Below are 26305 nucleotides of genomic sequence, written 5' to 3'. Positions count from 1 at the left end.
TGTGTAACAGCATGTGTAAATCTGTCAGCATTTCACCAACAAGCTGGGGACTTCCACATTGAATGACAAGGCACAATCCATACATCCTGCAACCTACCTGGACCATCCTCCTGCTTCAACTCCATCTCCTAAAAGAATATGGCTTTTATCCTCCTCTTCATCATCATCATCATCATCACCATATTCAGCAGCCTGCAACAGCAGCATGATTTGTTTTGCTTTGCTTTTTTCTCTTTAAAAAATCATATTGACTTTTTGGATGAGATTGGTTTTCCAGGAATGATAGTCCCAGCATACTTCTGGTGGAACCAGTGCATAGCAGATCCAGCTTGTCCTGTGCTTATGTGCAATGATGAAACCTGCCTATTCCTAGCACCACTAAAGAAGTCCATGGATCCCAATGCTCAGGTCATATTTGATGCCCAGATCATTATCCTCCTGTATTCCACAGCAAAAGTTTCCAGCATCCGAGAAGTTATTTTTCCATAACTCAGATTCCCATACCTTCAGACCTTTCTCCAGGATTTCTTCTGCCTTGGCTCCACAGGCTATGCTGTGAACTAGAATCTTTTGCTTTCTTCTGATGCTAAAGGATCGGTGCCTGGCCTATGAGCAGCTCCAACATCTTGGCTGCCTCTCCCAGACAGAGGTACTGACAAAGCACTTGCTGATATGAAGTTCCCACTAGGGCTCTCCTTCCCACCTTGATCCTGTACCATAATGGAGAACTGAACACACTTCCATCATTCAAAATCTTCAGCTATTCTCATGACTCTGAGAATAAAATCTAGTCTTTTTTCCACCTCCTTCCCAGTCAATCTTCCCTCTGTCCTCAGCTGCTTCAAAGCCTCACCCTCTTTACTGCCCTCAAGCCAGGGCCCTTTCCTCTTTCCAGAACAATCTTCTGATCTCAGTCAGTCCAGAACCTGTTTACCTTTGTCACAGCCAGGAAGATCCTTCAGAACTAGCCAAGAGCATGCCCTGGAGGCTGCAGGAAGAACCTCTCACACCACCCTGCCTTTCTCTACATGACAAAGGTTGACCACTGAGACTCTAGGCTATTGGACTAAGTTCCAAGACCACCCCTGAGAAGAAGACCAAGAGCTCTACACTCAATTCCCAGATTTACCCAGGTAACTGTCCCCAATCCAAGTGAGAAGGTAGGGGCAAAGGTAGAAAGAAACCTAGTTTCCTCTCATTGCTTTTCTTTCTGTCCCTTGACTAGATGTTGTGCTGAAACCATTGTTTAGACCTTGTTGTGGTCATCTTTTCTGTTCTGTTCTGTTTGAGGCAGGGCTTTCCTTCTCTAATCCAGGCAAGTCTCAAATCTACTGTAGACCAAGCTAGCTTTGAACTTGAGATGATCCTCCTGCCTTTATGCCCTCTCATCCTGACCCCTTGGCTAAGAAAAGTCTTTTATGTTGTCTTCTTTTGAGGGTTGTTTGGTTTGGTTTAGTTGATTGGTTGGTTGGTTGGTTGGTTGGTTGGTTGGTTGGTTGGTTGGTTGGTTGGTTGGTTAGTTGGTTGGTTGGTTGGTTGGTTGATTGGTTGGTTGGTTGGGTTTTAGATTTTGTTTTTTGGGTTTTGGTTTTTTTGAGACAGAGTTTTTCTGTATAGCCCTGACTGTCCTGGAACTCACTCTGTAGACCAGGATGGCTTTGAATTCATATAAATCTGCCTGCCTCTACCTCCCATATTCTGAAATTAAAGACATGCACCACCACACCTGGCTTGTTTTTGTTTTTTAAGACAAGGTCTCATGTAGCCCAGACTGGATTGAAGTTACTATGTAGTTTGTACAGAAGAGCATATTCTGAGCCTCCAGCCAAGACACATTGGCAGTTGCAAATAAACACCAGGACACAGCAGGAACAGACTAAAGGATGTGCATGTTCTTTGTCTCTACAAAACGGCTGATCACGTCCAGATCACCTGTGCATCTTTAGGGTGGCTTAAATCCTCTCCACTTTTTTGATTAAATACCAAGTCTCATCTGTAGTATCTCAGAGGCCCTGCACAGAGTCCTGATGCTCCTACAAGCTCAAACCCAAACTGCAGAACTCATACAGCTTCTGGGTGGCGAGATTTTTGTTTTCTGTGTCATGTTTGTATTTATCTGCCATCTCTTAAACGAGTCATTGTAACTAACTCACCTCATTTTATGTTGTAAGCCAGGGAGAAAAAAATCAATGTTGGAGGACTTCTGACCCTCTGGGTCTTGCTGCTGTCTCACCCACCCCCACAAACTCTGCTCCTGCCAGACCATGAAGTGTTTGCTTAAATTTGCAAGAGGGTCAAGGCACTTTGGGGTGAAGCTCACCTCCACAGCACCAGACTCAGAAATAGCACCTGTGGACAAACACACTTGGTGTTCTTAGTGCCCCTGCCTCTGCCTCCCAAATGCTGAGGTTACAGGCATGCACCACCACCCCAGCTTAGACATAGATTTGAAAGATCTCGGTTTGGGCCTGATAGTGCCTAGTAAGCTCCAGAACTCAGCATCCTCCAGACTGAGTAGCATAGTGTGGCCACAATCATAGCCAGAGTGATTCCAGAATAACCAAAAGAACTTTCTCAGTGAAAGCATTAACACTTTCATTTCCAGACCAGGCGTTTGTGGTGCACACCTTTAGCCCCAGCACTCAGGAGGCAGAGCTAGGTGGATCTCTGATTTCAAGCCTAGCCTGGTCTACAAAGCAAGTTCCAGGACAGTCAGGGCTACATAAAGAAAGTCTATCTAAAAAAAAAAGAAGGGGGTAAAGAAGGAGATGGAAAGGGAGAAGGAGAAGGAGAAGAGGAGGAGGAGGAGGAAGAGGAGGAGGAGGACGAAGAAGACGCCGATGCCGACGACAGTGAAGAAGAAGAAGAAGAAGAAGAAGAAGAAGAAGAAGAAGAAGAAGAAGAAGAAGAAGAAGAAGAAGAAGAAGAAGAAGAAGAAGAAGAAGAAGAAGAAGAAGAAGAAGAAGAAGAAAAGAAGAAGAAGAAGAAGAAGAAGAAGAAGAAGAAGAAGAAGAAGAAAAGAAGAAGAAGAAGAAGAAGAAGAAGAAGAAGAGGAAGAGGAAGAGGAAGAGGAAGAGGAAGAGGAAGAAGAAGAAGAAGAAGAAGAAGAAGAAGAAGAAGAAGAAGAAGAAAGAAGAAGAAGAAAAGAAGGAGAAGAAGAAAAGAAGAAGAAGAAGAAGAAGAAGAAGAAGAAGAAGAAGAAGAAAAGAAGAAGAAGAAGAAGAAGAAGAAGAAGAAGAAAGAAGAAGAAGAAGAAGAAGAAAAGAAGAAGAAGAAGAAGAAAAGAAGAAGAAGAAGAAGAAGAAAAGAAGAAGAAGAAGAAGAAGAAAAGAAGAAGAAGAAGAAGAAGAAAAGAAGAAGAAGAAGAGGAAGAGGAAGAGGAAGAGGAAGAGGAAGAAGAAGAAGAAGAAGAAGAAGAAGAAGAAGAAGAAGAAGAAGAAGAAAAGAAGAAGAAGAAAAGAAGGAGAAGAAGAAAAGAAGAAGAAGAAGAAGAAGAAGAAGAAGAAGAAGAAGAAGAAGAAAAGAAGAAGAAGAAAAGAAGAAGAAGAAGAAAAGAAGAAGAAGAAGAAGAAGAAGAAGAAGAAGAAGAAGAAGAAGAAGAAGAAGAAGAAGAAGAAGAAGAAGAAGAAGAAGAAGAAGAAGAAGAAGAAGAAGAAGAAGAAGAAGAAGAAGAAGAAAAGAAGAAGAAGAAAAGAAGAAGAAGAAGAAGAAAAGAAGAAGAAAGAAGAAGAAGAAGAAGAAGAAGAAGAAGAAGAAGAAGAAGAAGAAGAAGAAGAAGAAGAAGAAGAAGAAGAAGAAGAAGAAGAAGAAGAAGAAGAAGAAGAAGAAGAAGAAAAGAAGAAGAAGAAGAAGAAGAAGAAGAAGAAGAAGAAGAAGAAGAAGAAGAAGAAGAAGAAGAAGAGAAGAAGAAGAAGAAGAAGAAGAAGAAGAAGAAGAAGAAGAAGAAGAAGAAGAAGAAGAAGAAGAAGAAGAAGTGGAAGAATAAGAAGGGAAAGAAGGGAAGGAAGAAAGGAAGGAAGAGAAAGAGAAAGAAAGAAAGAGAAATAAAGAGAGGAAGAAAGGAAAGAAGGAAGAAAGGAAGGAAGGAAGGAAGACAACCCACAGAGTGACCTTCCCCCCAGTGGGTGCCACTATAGTGTACAAGTATATGATGGTGAGATGGGAGAGAAAGAGAAATTAATGAAATGAATGGTTGAGGGCTATGAAGGAAGCAGAACTAAAGGGTGAGAGTGGAAAGGAATAGACTGTTGTGAGTAACCTTCCTTACCACCTGAGGCCATGGTGAAGGTGTGGCCCATGTTGTTATTGAAGGCCATGATGGGTCCATGACCATGGAGAAGAAGTGGTCTGTGTAGGATGTTCGTAGCCTATATTGCCAATAAAGGCTAAACAGACATTCCTGCTCTAGGCTGCTGCCTGGGGTCATGTTGATGTTCAAGGACTGTGCAGAGCTGGCCTCGCCCCTCACTGGTTCAGGTACTCAGAAAAGTGGGCCTTGTACTTCACCTGAGAAGCACAATAAAGCTGACCTTGGAGGCAAACGCTCTGGTGGGCAGACCTCAACCATCATCTGTCATGTGGTGGCATGGGCAAGGAAGAGATGCCCCTCCTTGCCTCTCAAGGCAGGTGAGATAACTGATCCTGCCCCTTGCCAACTTCAGCATTAGGTAAACTAGCCAGGAAAGTGCTAGAGAGCTCACCCTGGTGGCGTAGGTGGGAGAGCTGGTGGGCTGACCAACTCAGCTACCACCCAGCCCAGATTCATAACTTTGAGTTGGCCCACCCCAACATCTACCCTATCAATGAACTGCTGGAGATCATGAAGGGTCCAGTCCTGCAGATCCAAAGCTGCAAGATCTCCATAACACAGGGCAACAACAAGATATCCAAGAGGAGTCCCAGTGAGGATCCAGTGTTGATAGAGTAGCAGAAACCAGAGGCATTTGCAAGTAGAGGTGTGTGAAAAAAAAGGGTATTCTGTGTGACATACTATGACACACTGCAGCTTCCACAATGTGATGGGCTTTTTTGTTTTATTTTTTATTATTGTTGTTCAGGGGAGAGGTTGCAAAGGCAGAGGGGCAGATGCAAAGAGACAAAAGTTGGGAAGATGATCAGATGTGAAAGAAGAAGAGGGAGAGAAAGAAGAAGAGAATGAGGAAAAGGAAGAAAAACTTTCTTTCCAAAAAGGGAGAGTAGATGCTGGGAGGTTTTACAAAGAAAAGACATGTACTCGGTATGCATGCCCAATGTCCTGGGATCAAGTCTTATCACTAATTAGTTAAATAATTGATCAATTTAGTTAAACCACAACCCCATTCATGAGAAAGAAGACATGGACACATGGAACAGAGTACTGATCTGTATCAAAGGACTCTCTTCTAGCTGCTAAATCATCAAATTAGGCAGCTCCTGGTATCCTCCAACCACCACCACCCAGCCTCTTCCAGACCTGACAGCTTTCAGAGACGGGCCAGGTTCTTTATGATCAATATCACTGTGACCACCACCCAAACTGGCAATGGCCCCAGCTTTCTGGATCCAGATTCTGGCATGTTGGCATGTATACATTTATTTAGTGGGATGAAGTTCAAAACTGTCTTCAGAGAGAGAACAGCGTGTCCGGTCCCAGGAAACACAGGAATGGGCTAGCTGTCTTAGAGGGGGGACAAGGTTCAGTGGTAAAGATGTGTGGGATCCTGGGTTCAGTCCCCAGTAAAGGCCCTCAAATGTCAAAGCCCCTCTGTGGCCACCTTTCAGAGCAGTACACACTGGCTTTAGAATGGGAGCAGTCCTTGCTGAGTCTATGAAAAGCTCCGGGACTGGCTCCCTAGTCACATGTTAGAGCCCTGTACTCCTTTTGACAGACATAAAACTAAGATGGGGATTACAGAAAGCCTCTGCTCAGCCCTCTTCTCCAGACACCTTTCCCTCAGGCTGAAAGATGACTCTGACATCTTCTTACCCAGCTTGCCCCTTGAAGTGCGAGTCTTGCAGAAATGGTCACCCCAGTTTGACCTGCTCCCACACACCCCAGGCCAGCAGTTCTCATCTCCATGACGTTTCACTCTTCTAGATAGTTCTAGGCTTGAATTGTTCCCTTATGTGAAAACAAATAGGGTTACCTTCTGTTGCAGTAAATATTAAATGGATGGCTTAACCTTTTATTGCCCCCACCCCCAAGGTCTCACTCTGCAGACACAGCTCTAGTGAGGAGCTGAGTGAACATTTTCGGTCCCCACACCTCTCTCAGCTGTCTCTCTTTAAGTCTGGAACTCTGGCTACCGGTTCCTGTGCAGCCATCTGTCCTGGGATCTCTAACTTGCCATCCTTATGCCGCCTCTATGAACTCAGTCATGGGTCATTTCACCGCCCCTGTTACTTCTGTTCTGGGTGGATATGACCTCCCGGTATGTTGTTTTCATTCACTTCCCCTTGCCTGTTGTTGCCAAGCCTTAGACACACACATCCCAGCTCTGGTGGGCTTTATGATTTCCACCATTACACCCTTTGAACTCAATTAAGTAGTCACATCAAAGAATACACCAAACTACTCTGATCCAACAGGTAGAATATCATTTGCTAACCTTTGTAAGTCACATGATCTTGTACAATTCCATCCCATATAAAACATACATAACAACCTTATTTATGAAGAGATGCTCGGAGAGAAACATAAACATCTACCGCCATCTTTGCTCCTCCCAGAATCCTTCCTCCTCTTCCATTTTCCTAACCTTCCCTCCCCACCCCTCCATTGTCCAATCATGTATCACCTTAACATCAACCCACAACCTTCCTGCTCTGAAAAGTACTGAATCAATCATGTTCTGAAATCTAAATGTTTCTGATGCTCCTTTGACAGCAAACTATACTCCAAACCTGTGTGGCTATGAATAATCTCCATTTACCCCACTTCATGATTCACAACAGGGACAATCATATCCAGGCATGGAGACACCTAGAAGGCCAGAGCAGAAGAATCACAAGTTCTGCGCCAGCCTGAGCTACATAGCAAGATCCTGTCTCAAATATATATATATGTATATATGTATATATGTATATATGTATGTATATATGTATGTATGTATATATATATATATATATATCCCCAAATGAGATGTGACATTATATATATATATATATATATATATATATATATATATATATATAATCAAATGTGTGTGTTTGTGTCCTGTATCACCTTTTAGGGGAAATTATGGGACCTGGAGAGATGACTCAGGTGCTAAAAATATATATGCACTATGCTAAAAAGCAGCACCCACGTGGAATCTCACAAGTGCCTATAATTCCAGTTCCAGGGGGTACAACAGCCTCATCTGGCCTCCAAGTGCATCTGTACACACATGGTACACATGAAGTCATGCAAGCAAACACATATATACTTAAAAGTTAAAAATATATAACTCCTTTTTAAAGTTATTTTTAAAATATAGCACACTGACCCCCTGGCAATGGGCAAAGAGACACCTTATTGGTAATGGTGTTCTTATATGAGTCGGGGCAGAGAAGATGGCGGTACATTGTTCATCCTAGCTTGGTGACTGGCTTGGTGGACAGAGCTGACATGCCTAGGACTCATAATATTCAAATCAAATGAAATGAAATAAAATCCAGCAGCACAACACAGGAGAAAGACAGACAGAGACCTGCAGACTGGTGTGCCACCCACAGACCTGCCCTCTAACAGAAGGCACAGATGAGCTGTAGATACCCATCTGCCAGCCCCTGCAGTGGGAGCCACCACATGTGCAAGCCTGTGATGGTCAGACAGGAGAGGAGGAGAAGAGGAGCAGCTTGAGCATTATGAAGAGATGGAGCTGGAGACTGGAGGGTGGAGAGGAGCAGCCTCTTAAGAGTGGCCAGCCCCACTCCCTGGGGCCATCGTGAGGTCTCAGCCTGAACTGAAGGCCATGTTAGTCCATGGCTATACAGTAATGGGAGTTGGTATCAATGTCTGAGGCTCTTATTACCACTAGAGTACATGAAGATGTCCCTGGTTGAGGCAACTGCAGGAGACCATGTGGATGTCCAGGGGCTGTGCATAACTGGCCCCATCTCTCACTGTATGTGGCTCTCAGAAGAGCTGGCCCCATCTCTCATCACAGCATCTCTTGAGAGAGCAGGCCCTGTGCTTCACCCAGACAGCTCAGTGGAGCTGGTCCTGGTAGCAGTGGGGCTGTGGGAGGGGATTGGATGAGCCAGCCCCAGGGCTGTGAGTGTGGGAGAGTTAACCCTACCATTTATGGGGTAGGGGTGGGCATAGAAATGATAACCCCCTGCCCCTTGCCACCTCCAGCAGTCAGGAAATTTACCCACTGGGTTATAAGCTCAGGAGAGCTAGCCCTGCCCCTCATTAGCTTTAACACTCAGGAGAGCCAGCCCTGTACCTCACCTGGACAGCATAGCAGAGCTGGCTCTGGAGGTGAGGGTGGGGGGACTTAGATAAGCCAGTCCAAAAAGCTAGAGCTCTGGAGAGCTGACTCTGTTACTCATCTGTCACGAAGCAGCGGGGGTACAGGGGTGATATCCTCCCCCACTCTCATCCCTTGCTACCTGTGGGGCCAGGAGAGTGGAATCAAGAGAGCACAAGAGCTGGCCCTGACCTTTGCTGGTTGCAGAACTTGGGAGAGCAGGTCCTGAAACTCACCTGAGCAGCGCAGAGCTGGCCCTAGTAGAGTGGGTACAGGAGAGCTAGCCCAAGGGTGAAAGCACCAGAGAACCCAAACACTTATCTGTTGTGAGGTGGCCTGGGGGTTGGGAAAGATGCCCTCTGCCCTTTCCCCACTAACCATCTGAGGCAGTTGGGAAAGCTGACCTAGGGTCATGAGATCTAGAGAGCTGGCCCTGCCCCTCACTGGCTGCAGCACTGGAGAGAGTAAGCTCTGCACTTTGCCTAGGTAACAACGGAGCTGGCCCTGGCACAAGTAAGCCATCCCCAAGGGTATGAAAGCAGGAAAACTGGCCAAGCCCCTCCCAGGCTGCAGCACTTGGGAGACTGGGTCCCCAGCCTTGATTGGGCAGCACAGTGTGGCTGGCTCTGGAGGTATGGGTGAAGGTGGGCCAGCCCTGAAGTCACAAGAGCAGGAGAGCCGACCCTGTCTCCTGCTGGTGGCAACATTGGATGGAGCAGTGCTCTAAAGAGCTCACCCTGGTCACAGTGAGGGTAAGGGAAAGCTGATGGGCTGACTAGCTCAACTACTGTACTGACTGGTTTTATGTGTCAACTCAACACAAGCTAGAGTTATCCCCCAGAGAAAGAGCTTCCATTGAGGAAATGCCTCCATGAGATCCAGCTGTAAGGCATTTTCTCAATTAGTGATCAAGGATGGGAGGGCCCATTTTGAGTGGTGGCATCCCTGGGCTTGGTAGTCCTGGGTTCTATAAGAAAGCCAGGAGAAGCAAGCCAGTAAGTAACACCTCCTCCATGGCCTCTGTCTCAGTTCCTGCCTCCAGGTTCCTGCCCTGTGTGAGTTCCAGTCCTGACTTCCTGTGGTGATGAACAGCAATGTGGAAATGTAAGCTGAATAAAACCTTTCTTCCTCAACTTACTTCTGGGTCATGATGTATTGTGCAGGAATAGAAACACTAAGAAACTATCATTCAGGTCAAGATCCAGGGCTCTACATTGGCCAACCCCAAAATCTCTACCATCTGTGAATGGTTGGGAATCATGAAAGGGACAGTCCTGTTGTTCTAAAGCTGCAGGATCTCCATGACACAGGGCAACAGCAGGATAACCATGAGGAGTCCTGATGAGGATCCAATATTGACGGAGTCACAGAAGCCAGAGATCTTGAGCCAGACCAATGACTCATTGCAATGAACATTTGCAAGTAAAGATGTGTGGACAGAGGGGTGTACTGTGGACACACTGTGGCACACTGCAGCTTCCACCATGGGGTGTTTTCTATGCTTTGGTTGTTGGTGGTGGTGATGGCAGTGGTGGTGTGTGTGTGTGTTATTTTGGGGTAGATTGCAATGGCAAAGGGCAGATATTAGGGGATGGGGAGATGAGTGGGACTTGGAGTACATTATGTGACTCACAAAGAATTAGTTAAAAACTTGAATGAAAGAAGAAAAGGGGGAGAAAGGAAAGTGACTGAGGAAGACACCTGACATTGGCCTGAGGCTTCCACGTGTATCTGAACATATGTGGACACAAACTAACACACAATGTGGCTCTACCAGGGATACATTTGGCATTTACGAAGTCATCTCTGTTTCCTATGTTTCAATCACAATATTTGGCAATTTTATTAAATTTCTAAAAGCTGGGATATAGCTCCCTCCACTCTGCCCATGTACTTTGTTTTAGTGAAAAATAATATAATAAAATAAAATGTATCTGCACATTATCATTTTTTAAGATTTATTTATTTATGTATATAAGCACACTGTAGCTGTCTTCAGACACACCAGAAGAGGACATCAGATCCCATTATAGATGGTTGTGAGCCATCATGTGGTTGCTGGGAATTGAACTCAGGACCTCCAGAAGAGCAGTCAGTGTTCTTAATCACTGAGCCATCTCTCCAGCCCCAACATTATTAATTTTTAAAAAGAAAAAAATCCAAAGTGTTTTGGAAGAGAGACAAGCCTCATCCTGTTTCTATAACTATGATGTTCAGATCCTCTGTATCCAAGCTCATTTTTCCAATGATCTCTCATTGATCAAAGAATTGAATTAAAGTCGACTATATGTTTGCTCATCTGGAGCATCCCTGCATGTCCCGTAACATCAGTTTTGTAAACTTTGCACTTTGTTATGTGATAGTCAGATGACGGTTTATTCAATTATTGCTAACGGCGTTATAGAAAGCCTTCCTGCATCTCCACTTTAGATGATGATACAACTACAAGCAGAGCTGGAGTCTGGTAGCACAGTGCTTAGCAGAGAAACCTATCTGTGAGTTCAAGGCTAGCCTGGACTACATAATGAGTTCCAGACCACCCAGGGCTACATCGTAAGACTCTCTCTCTCAAAAAATAAAAGTGTGTGTGTGTGTGTGTGTGTGTGTGTGTTTTCTGGGCTACACACACACACTTCGAATTTCTTTTTCCCCCACTCATTCTTTCTCTGTAGACCTGCGTAAGAGTAGGTTTAACTCATGTGTGCACACATCTATTGATAGGACAGGAAACTTAGCCTTAATTTGTCACATTAATATCATGTTACTCCTTCTGTTTTTGTAACTTTGAAGCAGCTAACACTCTGTGGTCTGTTGTCTTTGCTTCTACAAGTAATTCTCAAATTTCAGTGTGGTTTTCCTGATTGCTGTTTTTAAGAGTTTTGGCTGTTGCTTGCTTTATGGTAGTAGGTGTCTTAGGTAGGGTTACTATTGCTGCAACGAAGAAAACGACCAAATAGCAAGTTGGGGAGGAAAGGATTTATTTGGCTTACACTTATACATTGTATTCCATCATTGAAGAAAGTCAAGACAGGAAATCAAGCAGGGCAAGAACCTGGAGGCAGGAACTGAAGCAGAGACCATGGAGGAATGCTGCTTACTGGCTTGCTCATCTTAGTTTGATCAGCCTGATTTCTTATAAAACCCAGGATCACCTGCCCAGGGATAACATCACCCACAATAGGCTGGACTTTCCCTCACCAATCACTAATTAAGAAAAAACGCCTTACAGCTGGATTTTATGAAGGCCATTTTCTCAATTGAGCTTCCTTCCTTCCAGATAATTCTAGCTTGTGTCAAGTTGACATAAAACAAGCCAGCACATTAGAGAAGACATTGAAAACCTCATGGGCTGGCCAATGATCTTGAAGAGATGGCCACCAGCAGCATAAGTCTTCCTACGAGAAAGAAATCCTCCCCTAAGCAGGAAATGGCCAGCAACCCAGAAGAGGCAGCAAGCCCCACCCCTAAGAAGAAAAGGAAAATTTCCAAGGAGCCTGAGCCAGAGGCTGCTGCCAGCTGCACAAAGAGCAGTCCCAGAAGGTGCAGGAGGATTAGAATGGACCTGCTTGGTGGGAGGGGCAGACCTTAGGGTGGCAGCTCCTGCCATGATAAACCCCAATGAAAACACAAAACCAGGAGGGAGGGAAAGAAAGAAAGAAAGAAAAGAAAGAAAGAAAGAAAGAAAGAAAGAAAGAAAGAAAGAAAGAAAGAAAGAAAGAAAGAAAGAAGGAAGGAAGGAAGGAAGGAAGGAAGGAAGAAAGAAAGAAAGAAAGAAAGAAAGAAAGAAAGAAAAAGAAAGAAAGAAAGAAACCTCATGAGCATTGACAAATACCCTACTACTGAACTATGCACCTCCAGCTTTTGGAATGTTGTAAATTTTGTTCTACTTGTTACTTTTCTAATTAAATTAATATCTCCATTTTCCTACAATTGAGCAGCTATCTGTCCCTCACAATGAAAACCTCAGTACGTTTTTGTCTTCTTTGTTTTCTTTTCTCTTTCACCCCATGTTAGTCAATAATATTTTCCTTGCAGTTAAACCTGCTTAATCTCGGGGTAGCTCCATGGTAGGGCACAAGACCATCCAGTTGGGTTCAAGTATAAGGCTGCAAATCCCATTCATGAAGAAATGACTTTAAGACCTAAAGTCAACTTCATGTAACACTGGTTTTTCCTTTCCCTCAAATCTAGGGTAGACTCAGATGCCTTTTAAGGGAAGAATGACTTCTTTTAGCTCACAGTTCCCAAGTTTGTTCTTTCATAACAAGCAGAACCACTTCCCAAAGATCAGCTTTGGCACCACAGGGTAAACTGAGGCAAGCAGAAGTGCAGGTCAGTACTACTAGCAGCTGATAGTGGTTAGTCCAGATGTTGATGGGGCTGCAGTCTATGGCAGCCAGTGATTAGAGAAATTACTTCACAGACTTTCCCCTGAATGAACAAAGCCAAATTCCCTATGATCAGCAAAACACTCTGCACTCTTTTAACTCTTTAGGGGCCATTGAGAAAGAAGAGGGAAAGTTCATACACACACACAGTGGATGAAGCAAAAGGCAGACTTCAATAACTTCATACATACAAATACATATATTCAGATAGACAGACATATACATTTTCACACACTGTGTGGATGAAGCAAGCTCCAGCAAGCAGGTTCCAAGCATTTTACACATACACATATGCACATACACACACACAGTTGGTGGACAGAGCAAACTCCAACACACACCCACACAAGCTTTATACATACATACATACATACATATACATACATACATACATACATACATACATACATATGTATTTGATAGATAGAACAGAGTTTTAACACATTCTTACACAAACTTTACACACACACACACAAACACACATATACATAGTTGATAGGTGGAAGGAACAATGTTCCAACAACTTTATTTTTTTTCTCCCATGGCTTCTCTAGCCCAAGGAAATCTTTCAAGCAGTACAAAATTACAATATAATTTAATTTTAACTTTTTTCTAGTGAATGACTATGCAAAACAGTATGTTTCCCCATACCTTCACAAGAAATAACATTACGTAATATAGGTAAAGAAAACAAAGTATTCCCAAGAACTAAGATGTTATAGATTTACAAAGTGTGGAAAGCAAGGTAATTTTCTCAGCCAGTTTCTCTCATTGCCAATGCAGCAATTTGTAGTCACAAATTAATTATTTTTATTATTTATCTTTAAAAGTAACTTTATAAGAATCTTAAAAGAATCATACGTCTAAACTTTTATGTTAAAATATCAGTCGTATCAAATTAAATCCTCAAAAAGCACACCTACTCATCAATAATTCATACTAAATTATATCAGAAAACTTAGGACAAAAATGGGTACAAGAAATCAATCATGGCCAGTCCAGCCTCAGTGAGAGTCTTGTCAGCCAGTGCTGCTGCTGTTCTTGTTTCTGGCCATAAAATATCCCTGTCTTAACTAATAAGACTGTGCTTTTCTGAACTTCAAGTTGCTCCCTAAGATTTTCTACATCAGAGCCAGTAGCAAAAACATCTAGCCTCCCTAACAATTTTATTTTTCCAAATACTTTCTAAGGGTGGTAGTCATTGCTGAAAATCTACCTCCCTAAATTCTTCTGAAGGATGGTGATTGAGTCATCAGTCTGCCCCAGCAGCAATGCCTGGAAGAGATTAAACACTATGATGATGGAGTAACAGAGATACTGCCCAGTGAGGGACTGGAAACTCCTTTAGAGTTTTCACACAGCTCTTAGATTTAGAGGAAAGTGAGGGTAGCAAGCAGAACAGAACTCCAGAACAGCATGAGGTCCTCAGGACATGTAGTCCTCAGGGTGGTGCCTTGTCAGAGGCAAACCAGTGGGCCAGAGTCCATGAGTTCTAAAGCCATTTGTCATTCTTCCTGCATGGCCCTCAGCAACCACTCAAATCATGGTGGCCAGAAAACAGAAAGAATACCTGTATGTGTTGGCTTTCTCCAAAGAGAGAAAGCAGCCTCCTTCAGGATACCCCTAATGCTCAGAATGGCTAGTCGTGGGTCTCCCTTTCCTCAGGGATCATTAGCCACAGGCCCACGGGGGCAGAGGGAGCAGAAGCAGTGAGCAGACTTTGGACAGTCATGAGTATGATGGAAGGATTTCTAGCTTCAGGGAAACAGCTTGTGGTGGTTTGACTATGCTTCCGCCCAGAGAGTGGCACTATTAGGAGGTGTGGCCTTGATGGAGTGGGTGTGGCCTTGTTGGAGGAAGTGTGTCATCATGGACATGGATTTAAGACACTCAACCTAGCTACCTGGAAGCCAGTCTTCTCCTAGTGGCCTTCAGATGAAGAAATAGAACCCTTAGCTCCTCCTGAACCGTGCCTGCCTGGACACTAACCATGGTCCCACCTTGATGATAATGGACTGAGCCTCTGAACCTGTAAGCCAGCCCCAGTTAAATACTGTCCTTATAAGAGTTGTCTTGGTCATGGTGTCTCTTCACAGCAGTAAAACCCTAAGACACAGCTCAACTTTATTGTTTCAGGAGTAGGGTATATAAGTGCTCTTAGAGTTACATTATGGCAGGAGGGCTGATTGATATCTAATTATCACAGAATGAGAAGAGCTCAGTGGGATTTAGGAGCTGAAATCATGCAGTGTTTGCAGGAAGCTCTGTCCAGAGTCATCCTCCAGATAATGTCAGACACCTGCTCAGAGATATTACCCAGATGAAGTCAGTGAAAAGGGGAGTCCTCCACTTTGTGTCAAGCTTGGAGAGCTACCCAGACATGGTGGGCTGATACCTTAATTGCATGGTCTTCCAACAATTAGCACTCTCCAAGGGAAAGGGATGTCAGTTTCATGTCACTGGGGCCAGAGTACATGCTATGCACTGCACAACTCCATGTAGCAGCTGTCTTGTGGGTGTGTTATTGGGTTGTGTGAACTACATTTGAATCCTCATCTGTGTATGGTTCCGGAGGTCACCAATGCCATTGTTGAAGTCTCTCACTTTTTTTTAGTTCATTTTAAATATATATATATATATGAAGAGGGAAGTGTAAACGTTAGTATGGGTGCCCGTGGAGGCCAAAAGAAGACATCGGATCCCTTGAAGGTGGAATTACAGGTGGTTTAATCCTCCTAACATGGATGCTGAGAACCAAACCTACAAGAGCAAGTGTGTGAAGGAGCTCTTCTTTTCAGTTACTTAACACGAAGACAAAAAAAATCTGTCACTACCCCAACCCACAGTAGCCTAATCACTCTGGGTATGGTGACTCATGCCTACAATCCCTGCTTGGGAAAGGATGAGACAGAAGTATCATAGGTTCATGTCATTGTGGGCTACATGATAAGACCTTATCTCAAAAGCAAAGTAAAATGATTAAGCATTATCACAGATCTCAGCAATTAGGAACCCACAAGGCTGTGGGTTCCCAGCAGCCAAGAGGTAACCTGCTCGGGCTCACAGCCGAGATGAGTGGGGTAGTGCGGCTCAGGATGGCCACACCTGCCTCTCTAACGCTGCTGATGCTGCCTGCCTCCCACCTGGCTTACACCATGAAACACATGGACCCAGCATGCAAAATGGAGCCATTGGGAGCAAGTAAGACAAAACTCCTCATCTGAAATGCCCAAAATTAACTTTCACACCCCACCTCCCCAAGGGCCTGGTAATCCCTGGAATTCTAGAAGTTGTCATTCTTGGAAAATAACAATGCCTCATGGAAAAGTGGTTTATTAATTAGTCTTTAGAAAGCTCTTTATATGTGTGTCTGGGGACATTCAGCTGAAATATTTCAGGAACCTGTTCTGTTCATCTTTTTGTCAGTATTTAATAATTAATAAAGTTTGCTTTAAATATGGCCCAAAATAGTGGAATTATTTTTTTTTTATCTGGCTAATCTCAAGACTAATACAACCTCAATTCCTTCTCTAAAGTTTCTCAAGCCATGGATACCTCAGGCACTAGCTAGTCAGTTTCCACAGAGGGAGTCTCCTGCGAGCTTTGCTTTTGGATAGTCTCCAGACTCCCAAGAGCCCATCGCACACCAGAAAACTTTTCCCCTCTAGAAATAAGTAAGTCTTTCGGGGACTCATGGTGCTCCCCACTAACCCCAGCAGGACATACATGGTCCAGATATGGGCACAAAACAAGGTCTTGGAGAAGGAAAGTCATGGACACATTCTCTCCTTGAAGACAGCAACACCACATCCCCCATCCTGTCCCATGGCCCTCCGTCCTTTGCCACTTATATGAGGAAAGCAAAGGCAAAACAGTCTCTTTCTCTTGGGAACAAATGGTGATTTACTGGGCATGGGGAAGATACCTTTTTCCAGGAAACAACCTGAAGCCTCAGAGACTGAGCTAGAAGCAGGAACTAAAGGGAAAAGTGGACCTGTTTTGTTGCAGGTCCTGGGTGGGTCAGAGACACTAGAGAACATGCGCAGCAGAGCAAAGAATCGGCCCTGCGTTGGATATGAGTGCCACCCAGCAGGCAGAGGTCAGAAAACTTGAGCAAGGTAGAGGATCCAGGGAGATAAGGCTATGGGCTGTCTTATAACCACAACCGTGGTTCTACTGGTTGCATAATCTTTTATTTGCCCACAGCTACATTTTGTCCAGAAACTCTGTCCTGAAAGGGGACTGAAGAAAACATCCAGAAAGCCCTGGGCAGGGAAGGGCAGCAGCAGAGAACAAGGGTGGTGCTCACTGTGCCGGAGGATGGAGGCGCACAATGTGTCAGCCCCCTTCAATTTCTCTCTGCCTCCTGGCTTTGGCCACCGGGCCACAGACAAGGCGCTTAACATCATCCTGATGCTTATGCTGCTGCTCATCATGCTCTCACTGGGCTGCACCATGGAGTTCAGCAAGATCAAGGCTCACTTCTGGAAGCCCAAAGGGGTGATCATTGCCATGGTGGCCCAGTATGGCATCATGCCCCTCGCTGCTTTTGTTCTGGGCAAGATCTTTCGTCTGAGCAACATTGAGGCTCTGGCCATCCTCATCTGCGGCTGCTCTCCTGGGGGGAACTTATCTAACCTCTTCACCCTGGCCATGAAGGGGGACATGAACCTCAGGTAGGACCGAGGGTGAGGTTGTGGGATGGGGTGCTGCAGAGATGTTATGATCTGGGAAAGGTCTAGGCTGGAACCAGGAGAGAGGGATGTAAGAGCTCAATTAAGGCCGGTGTTGATCGTCAAAGGCTTATGCTAAGTTGGCTCTAAGAGGCTCTGGAGTCTCTTTGGTTTAAATCCCAGGTAAAAACAACATTAAGCTGGTCCAGAGGTATGTTAGACACCTCTGAATTCCCAGAAGTCTCTGCAGGATCGCTGTAAAGGAGAAGAGATTTTAACCAGAGTCCTAAGCCACCTGACTGTGACAGGGTATCAGCTCTGAGGCAGAAAATCTAGAAGGGGCATCATGGGTCCAGAACATTCTAGAAAGGCCAAGGTGACTTGGAACCAAATGAACATCTTAAATTTCAAAGGCTCTACCCTGGTATTTAGGCATCCGGGGTATCTGCTAAGACCCTTCGCCCAGTTGTCAGATGTGAGATTGCCATCTAAAGAAACCTCGTGTAGAATTGAGGTCCCAGCAATTGCCTAGGTTAGGCTGAGTTCCACTCAGTCTAACAAGCAGGGAGAAAGCCAACAACAGCCTGTGCTTAGAGCATCCTGATCAGAAACCAGTGAGGTTTCACTCCTGAAGAGCCAGACTCCTCGGGTTTGTGGAATATCTGTCCTTCACACAGCGGCAATAGCAGCCGTGACTGTCTGAGAGAGGATGCCCTCTCAGCTTGCTTGGGCAGTCCACACCACGGCTGAACTCACTGCAGAAACAAAGTTTTGGGCTTAAGCCAGTCCTCTGGGCCTGTTCTCAGTGAAGATATTCAGTGTCAAGTAAAGGAGGGAACCCAAAGCCTATCAACTTGGCTCTGAGAGCTCCTTGCCTGTGATTAAACTTTACAAAGAAAACGAACCAAGAAGCCTCTCCTGGTGAGGCAAAGCAGTATGGGGGCAATTGGAAGGAGGGGCAAGGTTTGTCACACCTTATATGTCCCTAAGATGTCCAAGTTAAACCTCAGCTCTGGTGCAGAAGAAATACAGTCACATTAGTCAGAAAGGGGGAACTCTGGGGATCTGGGGATCTGTGGAAGCGGCAGATGGGACAGTGTCAAGGACAACAGGTAAGATTTTAAATGTAACCAAGTGTCACTTTCTCATGTGGTTGTTAAATGAGGCCCCTCTCTAATCGGCCCCACTAGGAGGCCTCCCACCCACTACACCCAGCTCGTAAGATCAAGAACATAGCTCCTGTGCTGTGGTCAGCATCTGGCTTTAGATTCCACACCCTACCAAAGGTGTTAGTGCAGCCACCTTCTGCCAAAGTCTCTTTGTCCTAAGAATTCCTACCATTCTCATACACATTAACCACACCACCGATCCATTGGCAGAGCGTGCATGTTATCCTCATATCCTGAGACTTTGAGTCCAGCTGTCCTGAAAAGTTATCACATTGTTATTGTAGCAATGACAGCAATGCTGAGAACCTTCACTAAACATTTTTTTCAGTAAAGTCAAATTTTCAGCTTTTTTTTTTTTAATCCATATGGGTACTGTGTCTGCATGTATGTCTCTGTGTACTAGTACCCAAAGAAGACAGAAGGGGGCACTGGATCCCCCTAGAACTAGAGTTGCAGATGGTTGTGGGCGGCTATGTGGGTGTTAGAAAGCAAACTGAAATCGTCCAGAAGAGCAGCCAGTATGCTTAAACCACCGAGCCATTTCTCTTGCCCCTCCCCCAACAAAGATATGTAAGAGGCTGTGCAAAGCAAGAGTGTCCACGAGTTAAATGTGGCTCCTGGGCCTACTTTGAGGACTCTCTTGAAGCTCAGTATGTCCCTGAGTTAGAAGTAAACAGTGAGACTCTTATTCTATTTTACTCATTAGGAAACAGAAGTCAAGAAACCTGCCAAAAATCTTCCAATATCTGAGCAAAAGTTGTGTCCAGTGGCAGCTCAAGGCCCTCTCTTGTTGTTATTCTGTCTTCCACATAGATTCTGTTTGAGATGGAACCACCAGGCAACCAAGCAGGGCAGCTCCTTCCTCACAGATGCCTGGACGAGAGAAAATGCCTAGAGGAAGTGAGCGTCTTGGGGTAGAGCCGGGACTACTCTTGCAGTCCTCAAACACTCCAGCTCCATTTAACCTGATCCCATAGCAGAGCCCAGAGCCAGTGGCTAGGCATACAAAAGACCTGGACATAACACAAAGATCCCTACATGTTTCCCACTGTGACACAGGCCACTAGGATCCCAATGCATCTCCCGCTTCACCACGGGGACTGGCTGGTCCAGTGTCTCAGCAAGTGCCTCCAGTCTCTCTGTTCCTTCAGACTCCCCAAAGCAGGGCCTAGGCAATGCACTCAATCTTAAGCAAGGGGCTGAGTGCAGTGGTGCATGCCTGTCATCCCCACTGCCCGGAGACTGGGGCAGGAGAATGCTCGAGTCCATCTCAAAATAACTTACAAAGTAAGACACAAGTGTGAGGTAGCCCTGGGAAAGTGAAGGGAGGTCACCCTCCAATACATGGAAGAGTCTGCCTGAAAAATCAGAACACAAACATGTCATCCATCCCGCCATCACCAGAAACCCGGTCACAGTGCCATGATGGTTCCAGTCTTAGGGGCTAGATCCTGGAGGTCCTCTCCCGTCTGGGTTCTTCGGGGTAAACTAAAAACGAGAGTCACTGATTCCAGCAGGTTGGGATGGATATTTCCAACAGCCTGTGATTGCAGAGGAAATACCTTGAGCGTCTAGAAACACAGCTCCACTTTAAAGGGTATGAGGCAGAGCTCAGAATATACTTCAGAACTCCTGACATACCAAGCCAAAGCGTGACTTCTCTTCTACAAAGAGACCAATAGCTTGCACAGAAGCCCTCATAGACTTTGCCCCAATCTCATTCCCTCTACACTTCCCAGGACCACATTTTTTTGTTATTGTTTTGTGTTTGGCTGTGTGAGATGCTGTTTCATGTAGGCCAGGCTAGCTTTGAACTCAGTTGTGTAACTTGAAGAAAACCTTAAACTTCTGATCTTCCTGCCCCCCCCCACTTGACTGCCGAGATTACAAACCTCTATCATTCCTGCCCCTCCCTGTATGTCTGAACCATATGTATATGTGTCTATGTGTGCGTCTGGCTTCTTACAGCACCCAGTACTTCAAGCTGGGCCCTCACAGCAATCCTATAAACTTGTCAACAAGCCAAGTCTACGGAGGCACTTCCTGAGTTAACACCCCTTCTTCCCAGATGGTCTCCTTGGTGTCAAGCTGACACAAACACTAGCCAGCACAGCTCGGATGTCAGGAACTACCACATGCACTGACTGTGTGTAGCTTGCGGCATTCACTCTGTTGTGAGACAGTCCTCATGGCCTGCTTCCGTAGGCAGCTCGGTGCATGGCTCCCTTGCTCCTGAGAGCACCTGTAGTAAAAGCAGGAACTGATCATGGGACTCAAAATCTTCACCAAGGAAGCTGGACTTACTCCACACTTCAAGCAGGGAATCTGTTTTTTCCGCACCTTTTTATTTAGAATTGTCAGCCTTTGTCTTTGCTTGCTTGCTTTTCTTCTATCCTTCATTAGCACCGCCCCCCCCCCCCCCCCAAAATCAGTTTCTCTTCTTACACATTGCTATTTCTCTTGCTCTGTATACTGCACATGAGGTGAAAAGGTTGTTTTAGGCCTTTTATTATAGGAAATGGTTTAAACCGTCTACCACTAAACTTTTTAATAATAAACCTTTCATAGGTATCGGTATCACTTTCAAATTAGGATTCACCATTGTTGGTGCAGCACTGAATCTTAAAAAATTTTTCTGCATCTGTCTTATTAGGATCTCTAATACTGACATCCTAGTGTGTCCAAAAGCAACTTGAGGAGGAAAGGGCTTATTTTGCTCACACTTCCACATCACAGCCCACCACTAAAGGAAGTCAAGACCCTGATGAAACTGAAGCAGAGGGCATGGAGGATGCCGCTCACTGGCTTGTTCAGTCTATCCTATAGCATCTAGGACCAGCTTCTCAGGGGTGGCACCCCAGTGAGGTGCCTTTTATTTGAATCAGATGGTACCTTCTCCAGTGATGTATATGGGGGGGGGGGGAGAGACAGAGAGAGAGAGAGACAGAGACAGAGATTGGTATGTTCTACTGCCCAAGAACCGAAGCATGGTGTCAGGCACAAAGGAACTCAAACCTCTAATTGGCTTGTCCTTGTTCTTCCCGTATCTGCCATTCAGCATCGTGATGACCACCTGCTCCAGCTTCAGTGCCTTGGGCATGATGCCTCTCCTCTTGTACATCTACAGCCAAGGAATCTACGATGGAGATCTTAAGGACAAGGTGCCCTATAAAGGCATTGTAGTATCACTAGTCATGGTTCTCATTCCTTGCACCATAGGGATCTTCCTCAAGTCCAAAAGGCCACACTATGTACCCTACATCCTCAAGGTAAGAACTCAGGGCCCTTGATAGAGCATGGTAACTGAGCAACTGCCACCACATAGGCTACTTAGGGAGGTTGACTAGCTGTCCTAGTTGAATGCTGAGTCATTTGGCAACGGCAGCACATCACAGCATGAGCACGCTAGGCTGGGTACACTCATCCCCAACACAGAGAAGAAAAGGACAGCATTGGACCCCTATGCCTTTTCAGCATCATGTCCCCAATGACCAAAGAACCTTCACATCCTAAGGCCCCACATCCTGAAGTCACAGTACTTTCTAGCAGCATCACTCCAGGTATCTGTCTTTAAGATGTGGACATGTAGGGAAGTGGGTGATAATATTCAAGTCACAGCAGACTTCCCTTCCTTATACAGAGGTAAAATAAGTCTATTCTTGGTGTATCTACTACTTTATGGGACTGTAACATGCACAATGACTTTTTAAGTCAGGAAAGTGAACACTGTATACACACATACATACACACACACACCTTCATATAATTAAACGTATGCTCCTTGATGCTTAAAGTCTCTGCCATACACTTGAAGGCTCACTGTCTTCTGAGTTTGTCATTTGAAAAGTTACACACAGAGAAATAAAACCCAGCAGTAGCAGGCAAAAGATTACTACTGAAGGCCAAAAGGGTCAGGCTTTCTTGAAGGGGCTTGTGCCAGACACAAAGGTTGGAATTTACGTAAGCCTGGAGAGAAGCCAAATAGAAAGTAACAGGGCAAACTTGGTGGATCTCACTAGCTTGAAGAGACTAAGAGGAAGCATAAACATTTCCAGCATTTCATGACCAGGGTGAAGGAAGGAAAACTATTGCCTGCCCTTAGAAGAACCTGACACCATTCATATACCTCCAAGAGCTCAGCCCTTGTCAGCCTCTTCCACACAGCCAAGTTCAAGATGGCCATCGAGGCACACACTGTTAAAGCCCTGTCTCAAAAAACAAGTGAACATCACACACAGGAATAAAAAGGAAACTAAAATCACACCAAAGCATAATCACTACAAAGTAACGACAACTGATACTCTTTTTTTGCCATTTCTTTATTCAAAAGATGAAAAACAAAGACTTAAGTTTACACATTGTCATTTTGGAGCATGCTGCAAAAAAGCATGGAAGTACACTCTGAAAACTTACACCCTTATGTTTCATGACAAAAATCCTGAGGTTAACTTTTATTCTAAAAGCAGGCCATTACCCCCAATAAATGCGGGCACAACAGACCTGCAGTTTATAATGCTATGGCATAGTTCTGGAATATATTCCAGGACTGGTTTCCAGGTCACACAAGCAAACTGACTCTAGGATTACAAGTCATCTGGAGTCAAAAGTAGGCTATCTGGTTCACCCAAACACCTTGTGTATCTGCTTTGCTTTAAATGACTCTTAGCAATTTCTAGAAGTCCAGTTCACCCTAAAACAGTGGTTCTCAACCTTCCTAATGCTGTACCCTTAAACAGTTCATGTTGCAGTGAACCCCCAAAATAAATTATTACTACTTCTTAACTAATTTTGCTATGAACTGTAATGTTAATGCCCCTATTTTCCAGTGGTCTTAGGGGACCTACGGGTGAAAAGGGTCACTCGACCACTTTGGGGGTCGCTACCCACAAGGTGAGAACCACTGCCTCTAAACATATAAGTCTCTCCCTGTAGTGGAAGCTGAGAAAGTATGACTGGTCCTAGCCAGCTCCAAAATTATGTGTATGGACTCTTGTGCAAATGTATATACATACTGAAAATGTTTTCAGCTTCACAGGACCAGTCTCATCCTTTCACAACTATACACTTTGAGAATTTTACAGCAGTCTGGAGCTATGTCAAAAGCAGCTGGCTATGCTTGGCTGATGTTTTAGTCATTAAAGTATTAGCCAAGTATTTTTCTAGCTACTAATAATAAAGGTTTTTTTGAATTTCTATTTCCTTCCCTGTTTCACCCCACTCCTCTGTGCCCACTCTCAGACTTCTAATGGTCTCTTCCTGTCCCCATGTTCAGGGAGGCACAATCATCAGTTTCCTCCTCTCTGTGGCTGTCACAGTCCTCTCTGTCATCAATGTCGGCAACAGCATCATATTCATTATGACACCACACTTACTGGCTACCTCCTCCCTGATGCCTTTCACTGGCTTCACGATGGGCTACATTCTCTCTGCTCTCTTCCAACTCAATCCAAGGTAGGTCTTCTAGGTCCCATTGTCCTCAGGGTGTCCTTTGTCTTTTTGGAAAATATAAGGAATAAGGACTCTTGAGATATGGGCAGTGCTCCCTAGCATATGCTTAAAGGCAATGAGAAATACAGGGCGATGAGTGTGGAATGGGATGGTGGTAAAGGTAATGCCTGCCCTCTCCCAGTGCTGAAATCACACCTGGAAGTTTGATGGCACTGGGGTAGCTTTAATGCCAATGCTAATTCTCTCTTTGCCCACTCTTATTCTAACAAGACTTGAATCCTTGACAAGGACAGTATCAGATGAAAGTTATGCCAAGTAGTACTCCAAGCTCAAGTCTTTAGCTATAGTACAACCCAACTCCTAAATACAGCCACCATAAAATAACATTCAACTGGAAGGTCTGTGGAAAGAGGCCTTTCCTCCTGACAAGCCTAAACAGACAAAATATTTATGTGGGAGTCTAAACATTCGTACAATGGTTCTCAACCTTCCTAATGCTGAGACCCTCTAATACACTTATATTGTGAGGACCCCTACCATAAAAGTACTTTTGTCATTACTTTGTAACTAATTTTGCTATGAATCATAAATATGTAAATGTTTTCCAATGGTCTTAGGCAACCCCTAAAAGAATCATCCATTCCCCCAGCGACCTACAAGTTGTGAGCTGCTGCAGTAGTAGAATCCTCCCCACACACATTTTAAGAGAAACTCCTTTCCAAAAACACAAAACCCAGTATTACAACCTTGTTGATAAAGATGAAATGACTGTGCATGTACTACACAGGCGAAAGGCTGCCCACAACCACAGTGCTACAGCCCACAACGGCTGTACACCAAGGGCCATCACAGTAATCCTTTGTAACACACTAATTACTAAGCACTTTAACACACTTGGAGTTAAGACAGGTGAAGTGTGTATTCATTTATTTAAAACATCCTGCTCTTCAATCCACAAAATGGAAAGCAAAATTAGGTTTCAAAGATACATAATGGGGCTTATTTTAAGACAAGTTCTAGAATTAAAGAAACCTAAGCTACAAAGAGGCACAAGCCTGCAATATTTCAACCCCCCACTGTCTGCTCAAAGTGCAACTATAAGACTAAACATAACAAGCTAATAAAGGATACTAAGGTTTCACCTGCTAGTCACTGTAAAAGCAGACAAAACTTCCAAACTATCCAAAGGCCTCCTTGGGGCCAGATGTAGCTCAGTGGTGGAGCACATGCCTAGTATATACAAGGCCAAGTAGTCTCAAGTATGCAGGCATGCAAAAAGGCACAAGCACATGTGTGTACACATGCATACATCTACACAGCCTTTATAAACTTTCTGTACCTTTTAGACACTATCTTTCTTGGAGTTGAATCCCATCTTCCTATGCTGGATGCTGTAGGTCTAAAGTATCAGGAGGGGAACGGGGCAGGCCCAAGAGCTGCCCACCATCTTGTTGAGCACTGCTTTTTCCCTCCCCCACTCACACAGCTGCAGACGCACCATCAGCATGGAAACTGGATTCCAAAACATTCAACTCTGTTCTACCATCCTCGTTGTGACCTTCCCCCCTGAAGTCATTGGACCACTTTTCTTCTTTCCTCTCCTCTATATGATTTTCCAGCTTGCAGAAGGACTTCTCTTCATTATTATCTTCCGGTGTTATGAGAAACTCAAACCTCCAAAGGGTAAGTACTGAATCATCTCTCGAGTGCTGCCAATACATTGAACCTGAGCTACCAATAGGTTTCCAGTAGTACCCACATAGTTTGGAAAACTCAAGACAGTTCAAATACAACAGAATCCAAAACATGATTCCACACTGGTCTGTTAATCTCCTAAATACATTAACTGGCATGATTTGTGCTAATTAGTAAATTAATGTTCTTTAAATTGTTTTAATATGCTTTTCTTTTAAAAATAACTATTAATACTTTAAATGTTCTGAGCAAGTTCATTTCATTATCTGCAGATGAGGGATTGGAGAGGCAGCTCAACTGTTAATGAACTTGCAGGAGCTGGAGAAATGGCTCAGTAGTTAATTCCTGGTTGCTCTTCTAAAGAACCCTCAAAGTAGCTCAGAATCTAATTAACTCTAGTCTTAAAAGGATGCTCTTCTGGCTTCCGTGGACACTTAATGCAGTGCAAAGACATATATGCAGAAAAATATCCATACACCCCACCCAATAAATGCAGT

The 26305-nt window shown here is 44.4% G+C and overlaps 1 protein-coding gene across 1 annotated transcript; it reads left to right on the top strand.

Annotated features, from left to right (window-relative positions):
* Positions 1–17143: 17143 nt before the first annotated feature.
* Positions 17144–25807, top strand: SLC10A1 (solute carrier family 10 member 1; the record flags this gene model as incomplete). Its single annotated transcript, XM_080921411.1, has 4 exons — positions 17144–17499; positions 21724–21934; positions 23938–24116; positions 25600–25807. 4 exons carry the CDS (start codon positions 17144–17146, stop codon positions 25805–25807), a joined length of 954 nt encoding a protein of 317 aa, XP_080777537.1.
* Between the last annotated feature and the right edge of the window lie 498 nt (positions 25808–26305).

This window comes from Micromys minutus, assembly GCF_963924665.1.
Source record: "Micromys minutus genome assembly, chromosome: 1".
NCBI lineage: Eukaryota > Metazoa > Chordata > Mammalia > Rodentia > Muridae > Micromys > Micromys minutus.
Note: the sequence above shows the minus strand (reverse complement) of the source record. Positions and strands in the feature narration are given on the sequence as shown.